The following is a 13,158-nucleotide window of genomic DNA, read 5'->3' as shown; positions in this document are numbered from 1 at the left end:
TTTAAATTATATTAATGTAGAATAGTAGGCACACAGTAATTTTGTAAAAAAATTATTTCTTTATTTATTATTATCTGTTTGCCATGTGTTGTACACATTAATATTATTATGTACAGTATGTAATCATGATGATATGATATAGTACATTGTTATGTGAATAAGTTAAATAATATTTATAATTTACAATTCAATTCATATTTATAATGCGCCGAATTCTTTCCAAAAAGATAAGCTCTAAGGTGCAACGCCATAACCGCTAGCTAGTAAATTTGTTGGAATAAATATATATTGCTGTGCTGTATCACCAACACCGATTGGTCAAAAACTAAATGTATGCGTAAATATATGATTCGCTCACTCAACGGCGAATACCCATTTCCTGGATAGGCTATGAATAAAGAAGATACAACACAATGCTATGAAACCATTGTTAAGATGACTATCTCCACCACAATGGGTGTTACTACACGCAAGCCTCGTTAGTACACCAGCGTCGTTAGCTACACGAGACTCATTACTACGGTCGCGTTACTACAAACACCTGCCGATTGTACATACTTGATTATATCACTTTATTACACATGATTTGTAATCAGTGACTGTTATTACATTCAGACAACTCTACTGAACCGAAAGTGTTCATAATATCATTGCCATGGTTACTGTACACGTTCTGGCACTTGTGTTTTTAATTTAACCTGATTTGATAGGTTTGTAAAATCAATTTGACGGGATTGGAACAAATCACAACATGCTATCTCCTTCTATTCCAACTTAATTTCAATTTATGATACCAGTAATTTGAATCTTTCCAATTTGTTCATGTTAATAATACCTTATTGAAATAATTATGGCATGCAATTCAAACACACTACTTGGACAACATTAATTAGAATTTATGACCCTAGTACTTCCAACTTTTTAATCAAATACAGCAGTAACTGTATTATCAATATTCAATGACAATCTTCAAGAATTTCATTTACACAGTAGCTCTGTCTACACTATCAAACTAGTTTGAAAAAAAGTGTGATGTGCCCAAATATGGTAGTGATATGCCCAAATATGGTAGTGATATGACATCACCATATCCATACATGGGCACATCACATTTTTTTCACATAAAGTTTGATAGTGTAGACAGAGCTTTAGTTTAAAAATGATAAAATTTCAGCTATAGTGTAAAGAACAGAGTACTTTATCGATCGTTGTCGTATACGCCTCCTATGGTTGTAGATTGGAGGTTATTATGATAATACTTATAATTTATATACTGTATTCATTTACAATATCATGTTTAAATATGATTTCACTGAATGGTTTCATGTTTTTTTAATCTCAATTCCAAATTGATTAAAAATTCATTGAACAAATGTTATGACATTTACATTTCGTGCTTATTTGTAGAGTCTGTTCACAGCAGTATTTTATGCCTTTTTTCACAACCCGCCAGAATTTTGTGTGGTTTTATTGATATTTTAAAGGTTATCTGATGTTTGTGCTTGTATATTTTGTGTGTTTTCTGGGAAATAAATGAATATGAATATATATTATTAATTTATGTTTAATATAATAAAATAATATTATAATAAATACAGTATTCACTTGCCTCTTTTCGAATAAGATCTTTCGGTAAATGTGAAATAACTTGTAACAGAACACCTAACCATGCTTCAGAAATATCTAAAAAAAAATAAAAAATACTGTAGTAATTATCAAATACAATACAATAGTCTCTGTCTACACTATCAAACTTTATGTGACAAACAAATGTGATGTGCCCATATATGGACATGATGATCATCAGTACCATATTTGGACATATCACTAGCATTTTTTTTGGTCAAACTAGTTTCATAGTGTAGCCAGAGGTATTAATACTGTAGCACTGTGGTATTTTACAATAGAAAAATACATGTTTCCCAAACAATAGAATCACTGTTATATCTGTATGCGATATATTGTTATGACTGTTCTAATTCAACCAATATTGGTTTAATATGTAGCAAATATAATCGTTTACTATAACTTTTTATATTAAATAATATAGCGTTAGTGGTAACTATAAATCCAATCCAATCCAGACACCTTTGGGCTGGCCGAAAGTCTGGTATTCAAAATGTGTTTTTAATGGTAAAAATGAATATGGGACATTTTGAACCTCTAGAAAAGTCTGGTTTTGGGAGAGTTTCTGGTTTTCAGAGAGTTTGGTATTGGGAGAGTTAACTGTACAATTACAAAGTCTTTACAGCACAATGTTATAAAAACAGTGCATTATAGTATACTATTGTAATAGAGTAAATTTATGCAATTTTTATTATAATTAAAGTCAATACATAATTAATTTTGATTCATTATGCTGAAAAGGTAAGCCATGTCTAGTGCTTGTCCCCACCGTTGGGATTTGCTTCCACATCAAAGCATAAGCAGTTAATCTTGCACTAAAAGCAATATTGGACAGCACCAACATTACTGTAATTACTTGGTATTAATTTAATAATACATACAAAACAGTACAGTAATTATATTATGGCGGTAGAGTGTGTAGAATTAATGGACTAATGGTATATTTGCAGCATATTTGTATTCATATCAATTGGATTCCTATATCAACCCAATTTTTTCAATATACAGTACAGTATATCCTCTATTATATAAATCCCTACACACAGCCTCCCCTCCACCTTGCTGTCACCACCTATAGTACATAGTACATGTCTGAGAATGATAATATATACAAGTTGAGTGGCCGAGCATTTAAGGCAGGATTGCCGCCAACCATATATAGAATCGGCATGTACTGTAGGTTCAACGCTCTCCTCAAGACATGACTGATAATATATACAAGTTGAGTGGCCGAGCGGTTAAGGCAGGGTCGCCGTCAACCATCTATAGAATCGGCATAGGTTCAAGTCTCTCCTCAACACCGTTCTGGTACTGGTCACGTGACCAGCTACATAAAGACATCTGGTAACCATTGACATAAAGTTGGCATTTAGATTAATGCTTCTTTTATTGTGTACACAGTATTTTGTTTTTTGAGAGACATTGCATTAGTTCTGGTGGTAGGATACCGGTAAAGTCTTCTCAGATATAACATACTGTATAACGGTCCAGTGTACACATCTGGCTCTTGTGCACTTGAAAAAACCCAGTGCATCTTTCAGAAGAGACTAATTGTCTTGAGATAGCATCGGGCATACAGTAGTTTTTAGGTCGCCAGGAAAACATTATTTAACATGTTTAACTTCTTTCTTTTAAATTTTATAATCTCATAATTTATTTGTAAATTGAAAGAAATGTTTTTTATCGTTATTCTCATTTTGAAAGAAATTAATTTTTACTTGAATGAATGAATGAACTTTCTCTCGATGAGATGACTCTTTGTACGATACTGTGTCTGAGTTGGCTTTTAGGTGCTATGGCTGCCATTTGTCTATTGAGGACTTAATCTGAATTTCCTGCATTTGAGGACGAATGTTATAAAACAAACAACTTACCTGGATCTCTGTTGTCAATATTTGTTAGAATCGTTTGCAGGAACGTTTGTGAATACGTAGCGTGCAATACAATCTGCTTCTCTGCGATATGAACAAATGTTTCGGCTGCAGCCTGTTGAAGTTCAATGCTGGCCAGATGTAGCACCTCCTAAAAATAACAATCACTTTAAAATGTTTTTTTTTGCAAAAAATCTCTACGTAAAATGCTAAATCTTTAAAGATAATTGTCCCCCTACAATTTTTTTAATGTTTTGTTGAATATGCCATTTTAATGTCACATTAATTAATAAATAATTATCTGAAAAAAATGTACTTAAACTTAAGTAAAAAAATACTTAAATTGTCTGTCAGACAATGGTTTTTGGTTAAAATTAACTTTTTATAAGTAAAATAAAAATAATTTTTTTTTACAGAAATGAATAACTTTATTAAAACTGCAAAATGGTCTATTTAAATTCTAATTTTATTAATCTTCATTTTTCATGCTTTTGGGGGACAATACATGTATCTTTAATTAATCAGTTTACAACAAACAATCTATTCTAAAATAAATTATGTCACAATGTCATAAATAATTGTATTAGTGATAAAAAAATGTGAGTATATATATTTTGATATTTTAGGTTGCTTTTGTGGAAGATGCTATTGTTAATTTCCTGGTGAAATTTTGTCTCTTTTGGTTTTGTTGTATATGGATGTGCTATCCGAAAAAAAGGAAATAAATGAATTTGTCCAGTTTGTCTTAAAAAGTGATAGATATTGACATTTTTTCTTACCCTAACTTTGGGCACGACCCTTCGCATTGCGTCATCATGATTGTCTGTGATAAGAGAAGCTAGATTCTTAATGACGCTGATCCGTTGGACCTCTTGACCGGAGCTAAAGAAAACAATCAGATCAGACAAGATTGTTATTAGTCATCACACAGGGAAAATATTTCAATTGGCATGATGACGTTTGATAAAATACAGGGATTGGGCTGAGAAAATAAAGAATCTGTTATATGATGCTCACAGGTGATAAGACATTCACCTGGCTAGGTTGTATTGTACTTATGATAAATAGTAAAATGGTAATGTGTAAAGCTCTGTCTACACTATCAAACTTTATGTGACAAAAAAATGTGATGCGCATATATATACTGTAGTTACTGTAACTACTGTAGACGCTGTGCTACAGTACAGTATGTCTGCCACATGGAGCAATCATACATGGTGGTGTCTGTCTAAGGGAGGGGGGGGGGACTTCCTCACATTCCAGTTAAACTTGGATATACAATTTTTTTTTATGACAGCTCCCCTTTTTTTCCCCAGGTTTTGGTATAGTACGGTGTAGATATACCACAGGACCTTTTCAAATTACTCTTACTTTTTCTGTTTATTCTCATAAAATATTTGTAAATTAAAAGAAATGTTCTTTTTTATTGTTATTTTGTTTTAAAAGAAATAAATGTTAACTTGAATTGAATTGAAATAAAAAACAATAGAATTTACAGTACTGTAATTATTATTTTATATGATTGAAGTTAATCTGTGTGACAATTAAAGCCAACAGTATTAACTACAGTAACTGGCTGTTGCTCATAAATTAAATTAAACTGAATTGGTTATTTATATGCAACAGTCATAATACAATGATGAAATATTATATCACTTTACATATTTAAAATTTCTAACCTAGGTCATAATACAAACTCATTAGTTAAATCTCTAATCAATATTATGTAGACAATTGTACTGTATAGTAAAACTTTACATCATAGCTCAAATACCACACCTAATTTTGATTGTGCCTTAAAAATGTATTGTCTCTCTGAAAAATAATTTTTAAAATATGCCATTTTAATGCCACATAATAGTTATCTACTTTGACCAAAAATAGGATCTAAACAAAATTTATTTACCTGAAAAAAACTGTAAATTAAACAAATTGGCTGTCAGCCAATGAATTTTTGGTTGAATTTAACCATTTATTATGTTATTTTATAAGTGAAAACATTGTTTTCGTTTTGTTTTTTTCTACGGAATTGATTAACTTTATTAAAAATACAAAATAACCTATTTAAAGTCTGATTTAATTAATCTTCATTTTTCATGTTTTTGGGGAACAATACATCTTTAAAATCTCACCTACACTAATGTAAATTCAAAGGGAATGTACTCAGTATTGTACAAATATTAAATGAATACTAACCAGGTTAATTGGGTCGTTCCAGATCTAACGTTATCTCACAATGTTACGTCGTTGTCGTTTATTCAAAATAAAACAAACAATTCCACGGGGAAAGAAGATTTATCAACGATAATTGATGAAAGATAGTCTTCAACAAACAACAAACAATAGTTGATTATTGATATCACAAACATGGATGACTATTATCAATTATAGTGCTATAGTGGTGATGGTTTCTTTTCTTAAAACTTGTTTGTATACAACGGCCCTAATCGTTTTAATGTCAACAGAATTCTAAAGAGTCTTAAATAATATGCATATGTACAGTTACTTCAGTACTGTAGTTCAATATTTAATATGTTATCTTACATCCTGGTTTTATCTTAATTCCCAAACACAAGAATTTTATGTTTTTTTAAATTATTAACAGGACATATCATAATTACTATTACTTACAGTATTAGTTTTAAAATCACATTTTGTGGTAGAGGAGCGAGCAGAGTTATGTGAGAGAGTCTTGGACAGTAACCTAATAACAGTTTTTAATAGCCGACTACAGTAGTAGGTGTAGTAGTTTAGTCAATTGTACTAGCCCAACAAACCAATATGCTTTGGTAGCCTGAACTATTCATCACCATACAAGTACAAGATGTAAGGGTAGAGCTAGTGTTTTCCTGTTCATGTTGGGAACGATGTAGAATTTTGCATAAGGCCACAAAAAATTGGGTTGCCAACTTGCCCAGTGTGCAGTACATTACACATTGGGCTAGTACTAAACAGGGCTAGTACTACTGTAGTAGTACTGTACTACTGTACTGTAGTACTGTAAGTATACTGTGCATAAAAATATAGTACATGAAGTTATTTCACTTTCTTTAATCCCAAACAATACAGTTAAACTAAATCAACAGTTTTGGGACCCAGCCAATATTTAAATAAATATCTCTATTTTATTAAAACCAACAGCATCTAGTCCTTGAGAGGTCTTGTATACAATGGTCACCTGAATGGACTTCTTTCAAAATAAGGATAAAGAATTGATTATTGGACAATCAGAACAATGGCCAGACTATCCCATCAAATCAATTGTGCACTTTACCATAGGGATGTATTGAAGCATTTTAAAGCTATACTACAGTATCAAACTAGTTTGAAAAAAAAAGTGTGATGTGCCCAAATTACGATAGTGATGCCTAAATATGGTAGTAGTGATATGACATCATCATGTCCATATATGGGCATATCACATTTGTTTGTCACATAAAGTTTGATAGTGTAGACATATCTTAAGAATATTGGTTATTTATTTGAAAGTTGTTCATAAAAAAAACCATTTCAATAAATAAATTAATCTTGAGGTTTAAATACAGAATAAACAACTCTAAAAAAGTAGTGATGGTGGATACAGTAAGTTATCAAAATGGTGAATAAAAATTAAGGTTAATTTAGTCTATTATTGCCTGTGTATACTGTATGTAGTATCAAGGCAATCTAACAACAGGACACTGAGTTCACCTTGCCAATATAGGAACTCGTAACAGTCCTTTGATCTTATGTCTGGCTGCAACAAATACCACCAATACTGTACAATGTACTCTCCACGGCCTGCAGTGTCTGTTAAGATAAACTCTTTGATGTCTGGAGTTTAGCATCCTGTTGTTAGATTGCCTTGGTAGTATGTAGTTCATTTTGAATTTTATATACAGTAGTAACACTAAAGATTGGTAAAACTTAAAAATTTAAGATGACAAATTCACACTAATTTCAAGCTTACAAATATATTTTTAAATGTATAAAAACAATGTAAACATGATAAAAAAGAAAATATAATTGAATTTTTGATGAAAAATGTAATGCTTTGCTACAGTAGTTAGGCATGACATTCATTCCATTTGTCATCCTCACCTTAATAAAAACACAGCACGTTGAATGTCATTTAAACTCTCATCAACAGTCAAACGCTCGATCTCCTCTGCACTCTGCAAAGAAAACAAGTCAAAATAAAAAGTATATTTTTAAATAATGTTCATTTATTGTCGATTGATCTGTAGTGTACTGTATTTTTTGTACTGTTGTCTAATAATATTTCAATACGTTGTGTCATTAATTAGGGAATACCATATAACCCAGAGGTAGTGCTTCTTGGGGCTAGGCCAACACCTATCAGAGTTCTGACACACCCCTATATATTATGAAGGGGAGGGGAAGTTTATTCCTTTAGTTTAGTATCGTGGAACAGGACAGTTTCGAAATAAACCTCGGCTAGCCTAATCAGTATTTTGACATTTTTTTACATTAAAAAATGTATAAAAAGTACAATTAAATATCACAATTACATTAAATATAATGTTTGCATGTACTTGATGGGATTTTATATAACAAATCTCTACCGGGCGGTACCGGTCCCTTCCGGGCGTAGGCCTAGTTTAGTACATAACTCGGTAACCAGCAGTAATAATAACACTGATTTTATTTTACGAAATTTCATGAAAAAAAAAAAAAAAGTGGCTTGTCTGCCTGATCAAAAGATGTAATAAAATCGTTTTCAAACCTGATACAATTTTTAACTGATTCACTTTAGACTTATCTTTATAAGATAGGCTATTATTAGCTTAACCTTATTTACCTTTAGGCTACTGGTTATTGTTTTCTCAAGGCTGAGATCGGCCAAATTCTCCTCGATCTCCGCGACACCTTCCTTGGAGCTCCAATCCATTGTAGTAAATAGTAAATTGTAACGTTAAAATGCACCTATTTTACTAATAAAATCCTTGATTACATTATTTGCACTTTTTCGTGTCAGTGGTACATCAAAGGCAAATAATTATCTCCTAGAAAAGTTATTTGATTGATTCGACTTGGTTAGTTTTTACGGTAGCAGCGTCGTTGTTTATCGCCGCCATTGGTTTTTAGAAAAACAATCTCAGTTATAGATGGCGCTATTTTAAATTGGAGAAGGAATCGGATTCGATAGTCCTCCTCGACAAACAAAAATGATCATTTTTAGTCTAAATAAATCTCATAAAAGCATTTTTTATTGTATAGATAAAATAATTGAAACATTTCAAAGTATGTTTAAATATTGCCATCGATTAATTACGATTTCTTAAAACGTTAATATTTTTCAATAGCAAATTGAACTTAAAGACCAAGGTGGGAAAAAAAATTGTTATATTAATTATTATGGATATTGAATAATTATAATAAGTACGTAAGCCGTATCTCTATGATTTAATCATAAGATACTAGGATAAAATATCATTATGTGTGGGTTTTTTGTTTGTTTGTAATTGTGACCTTTTCTTACATAGTGAAATTTCACAATTTTGCCGGAAATATCAAACTCTTAATTGATTGGTTGATAGCGTACATCATCACCGTACGTTGCTAATAGCAACTGAAGGTGTATCATTATTTGGTATCTGAATTAGCGTCTAAATATAGCGTGCGATTGATAGTTAACGATTAATTGGCATATTTCGTGTAAACAAGTTCCATTAACCAGCATTATTAATGATAATGACATCGGATTATGAAGATAGCTTCAAAATATGTACAAGCGCCATCTATCGTCTAAGCAAGGTATCAATGAAAGGGCGCGCGCGTAAAAAAACGTACAATATTCGTACTTTGAAGGGGCGCTGTTTAGGCCTATAGTGTCGAAATAATTGCCCATGGTAACACAACACTTTAGGTTTCTTTGCCATCCATATAACTTTTTTTAAAGGAATCCATCAAAATTACTTAAAATAAAATAGCACATATTACAAGAAGGCACTCAATGTCTTCAACCGGGTCTTAAAACAGTGTCGAATTGAACATTTATTTATTTAAATGACCATAATTATAGGCCTATTGGCTTTATGTCGCTTAATTTTTCTCATAAATTCGTAGGCCTACTTTTTTAAAATCACGACTTAATTATTTTTATCTGTCCAACAACACACACTACTCAAATTCGTTACGACAAGCATTTTCCATTTGTCATTATTTTCAGAATTACTATTTAAACGTCAGCTACTGCCACGAGGCACAAAATACATCTTTTTCAGGCGCCGACGACGAATCATAGAAGAAAATTAATAATTACCACAATGGAGAAAGTAATATAGAAGTTGATTACGGCCGTGACCCCGCACTCACCTTCACGTATTAACAATTATAAGATGGCAACCAGAAACAATAATTAAATTGTTTACATTTGTTGAAGATCTGTGTATTTGTTAATTTAATTTCTACCTCGAAACAACGCACGCAAATATTCACACAGTGACGATACTAACGTGACATGCGCGTTGACAAATTGATGAAAACGTCAAATCAAAATACAATGAAATATTGGTAAATATGATATTTTAATTTCATACAATTTTATTTTTTTAAAAGATTGATTGATAAAAAAAAAAAATGTAGACCTATTCAATTTTATTTACCCGTAATTGAAAGGTTTGTTTAACAAAAACCTGGAGACGTGATTCTGAAACGTAAAGCGTGCTTTCCCCTAGGACGTACGCGCAACGCAAGCTAGTTGACCAATGACAAGCCACTTTTCAAATAATCCATCGTTTGTGATTGGTCAAATCACTTACGTTGCGTAACGTCCTTGCGTTTCGTCGCTAATGGGAAACAAGCTTTAAATGTAAACGTTTATGTTTTGTTCGGGTTTTCGGTCAAAGTTTTTTTTTTCTCTTTTGTGGCGCAAACACCACTTATTCACATTCATATTATCTCATATTACATAAAATCGTATTATTTAACTTGTAAATGTCGTTACAGTTCATAAGTAACATTTTTACATATATGAATTCTGTATTACTCCTTTTTTCATAAATTTTCTTATATTTTGCTATACACAGGATCATCATTATCATCTATTCCGTTTTAAAATAGTTCACACATTTTCATTTGTTTGTTTTCATTTTACAACCCGGATTATACAATATATTTATATACATACGGTCAAAGTTAATACTGATATTAAAACTTAATTGCCTATTCGAAGTTTTATTTTATTTACCATCATTTTTCATATAGGCCCTAGGTATATTAAATCTTTAAAATGTATTTGTGTAGGTTTTGTAAGTAATGCTTAACTGACCGTCTGGGTTCAGGCCTCAGAGTATTTCCCTTTATTTTTTAATCTGATTGATTTGCACAGTAAAGCTCTGTCTACACTATCAAACTTTATGTGCAAAATGATGATGTGCTCATATATGGACATGATGATGTCATCACTACCATATTTGGGCATAGCACTACCATATTTGGGTACATCACACACTTTTTGTCAAACTAGTTTGATAGTGTAGACAGAGTTTTACTTGATTAGTATAGTAGTGAATCTGGTAAGAGTATTGAATCATCAGAATAACAGGAAATTTATTATAACAACAGAAACGTGTATACTTTTCAAACTTTACTATAAAGCTCTGTCTACACTATCAAACTTTATGTCCCAAAAAATGTGATGTGCCCATAATTATATGGACATGATGATGTCATATCACTACCATATTTTTAAGCATATCACTACCATATTTGGGCACATCACAATGTTTGTTGTCAAACTAGTTTGATAATGTAGCTTTAGCCTATATACCCTTTTAAACAATATTACATAACTTGAATATAGATAAAACTATATAGTAATACAATTATTACAATCGGATTATACATTCTAGTTCTAGATGTCCAGAATTCCAGAAAGCATTATAGAAAGAATCATTGATACTGAAAGCTTAAAACAACCTTAGTTTCTCGTATTTGTTATCGTTTCATTAGATGCGTATACCTATTATACAGTGACTAATGGACACCAATCAATCACCTCCTCCGATTGTCAATCCATTCAAGTTTTTTTTCTTTTAAATGATCCTCTCCTAAATATCAAGGTCAAAAATGAAGATACTGTTATTACCTCGCCTTTGTCATTAACAAGAAGAGCAACGCGCGCGTATGACGTAATGATATTAAGGTTATGCCATTAATTGAAAACACCTAATCATTACCACCTTTATATCTAATATCAAATGATATTATATTATGTTAACCGTCACTTAATGATGACATCATTCGAATCAATTTTGCTGCAAAAATAATAAACATCTTAATTCTGTAAAAATGTTTTCATGACTTTTGAAAGGGATTTCACAGCAGTTACAATAACAGTTGGCTGTTAGGAACGCTGCAGATGATTTTACTTTTACAGAAATCATTGTGAACTTATTATTATAATATGTAGATTCTCGGTAGATGATGTACCCTGTAAGTACACGCTGGAACACACTTTTCTGAAGTTTTAGGAAAACCAGTCCCTACCGGATACTCGGTTGACAGGAAACTTAAGAAAATCCTGCTCTATCAAAATAAAGTTTGTCAAAATATATATTTGCCGAAATCAAATCAAATAAACTTTTGCTGAATAATTAGAAGAAAAATCAGACAGAAGAAAGTTTGTTAAACATGTTTTACCGAAACCATGTAGTAGAAAACTCAATTTACTAAAAACCATGTTTACTGAAAACCGCGTTCAACGCAAAATTCCGAAATCAAATTTGCTGAAACAAAGTTTAACCAAAAACACTTTGTTTGTTTTCGAAAACTCAGTTTACCGAAAAATTTGATTTTCCGAAATCTAGTTTGATCTAGTTTAATTACCGAAAATCATTTGTTAAAATTAAATTTGCATGTAAACCTATCTTCCAAAACTTTGTTTACTGACTCTGTTTATCGAAAACCATGTTTGAGTTAAATTTGTTGAAAACTACCGGTAAATTGCCGAAAATTCAGTTTTCCGAAATCTAGTTTTCTGAATTTGTTTTGACGGAAAAAAACATCATGTTGAAAATCAATTTTTCAAAAAAACTCAGTTTGACCAAAAACCCAATTGCTGAAGACCCTGTTGCTGACAATGAAAATAAATCTCAGACGATAGGCTTTATTTATCAATCATCAGTGATATACCTGATCATGCTGAAATGATGTATACTTATACAAAGTCAACTAACATACGAAGAATTCTTATTATTCGTATTCATAATCAGAGAATGCTGATGTCATCAGCGCCATTCTAAATCTTAAAGTATAAGGCCTATTGATTTTTCCTTAAGATCTGTCTAAACCACGAATCTGTAGTTGAAAGTGTACAGTCCTCTAGGGTATAAAGCTTAATTTGTTTCTGCTTCGTACCAACTGACAAGAAGATGAATATTAACTTGTATTTCGTTACATAATTACATAGAAATAAACACAAAATTGCTTATACTGTCAAGCTGGTAATAAAAACACAATTAATCACATTTTTAAGTTGAGTTTACTTTGATCAACACAGACAAATACGTCACCAGCTAGGCCAATGTCCAAATAAACGTTTCGTAAACAAAATGCTTAATCCATTTTGATATAAAGAGTGTTGGTTTTGCTAAATACATAATTATTATGAGTTATGTACTATAGTACATAGGCCTACAGCATAATATTTCAATAA

General features: G+C 31.3%; 3 protein-coding genes across 6 annotated transcripts in view; 1 reads left to right on the top strand and 2 right to left on the bottom strand.

Moving 5' to 3' along the window:
• LOC144851618 (serine/threonine-protein phosphatase 4 regulatory subunit 4-like) overlaps window positions 1–8,567 on the bottom strand; it is a 38,919-nt gene extending 30,352 nt beyond the window's left edge. For all 4 annotated transcript variants that reach the window (XM_078709173.1, XM_078709177.1, XM_078709175.1 and 1 more), the window contains exons 1-5: window positions 8,299–8,567; window positions 7,578–7,651; window positions 4,277–4,379; window positions 3,501–3,648; window positions 1,610–1,683 (exon numbers count right to left, since the gene is read on the bottom strand). In XM_078709173.1, the coding sequence (XP_078565299.1) occupies window positions 1,610–1,683; window positions 3,501–3,648; window positions 4,277–4,379; window positions 7,578–7,651; window positions 8,299–8,388 (489 nt within the window). In that variant the 5' untranslated portion in view covers window positions 8,389–8,567. The remainder of the gene's footprint in view (window positions 1–1,609; window positions 1,684–3,500; window positions 3,649–4,276; window positions 4,380–7,577; window positions 7,652–8,298) is intronic.
• The window catches only part of LOC144851613 (rab3 GTPase-activating protein non-catalytic subunit-like), a 194,146-nt gene that overhangs the window by 9,227 nt on the left and 171,761 nt on the right, over window positions 1–13,158 (bottom strand). The window lies entirely within an intron of this gene.
• LOC144851630 (glycoprotein hormone beta-5-like) overlaps window positions 1–13,158 on the top strand; it is a 234,143-nt gene that overhangs the window by 190,896 nt on the left and 30,089 nt on the right. The window lies entirely within an intron of this gene.

This window comes from Antedon bifida, chromosome 9 (assembly GCF_963402885.1).
Source record: "Antedon bifida chromosome 9, ecAntBifi1.1, whole genome shotgun sequence".
NCBI lineage: Eukaryota > Metazoa > Echinodermata > Crinoidea > Comatulida > Antedonidae > Antedon > Antedon bifida.
Note: the sequence above shows the minus strand (reverse complement) of the source record. Positions and strands in the feature narration are given on the sequence as shown.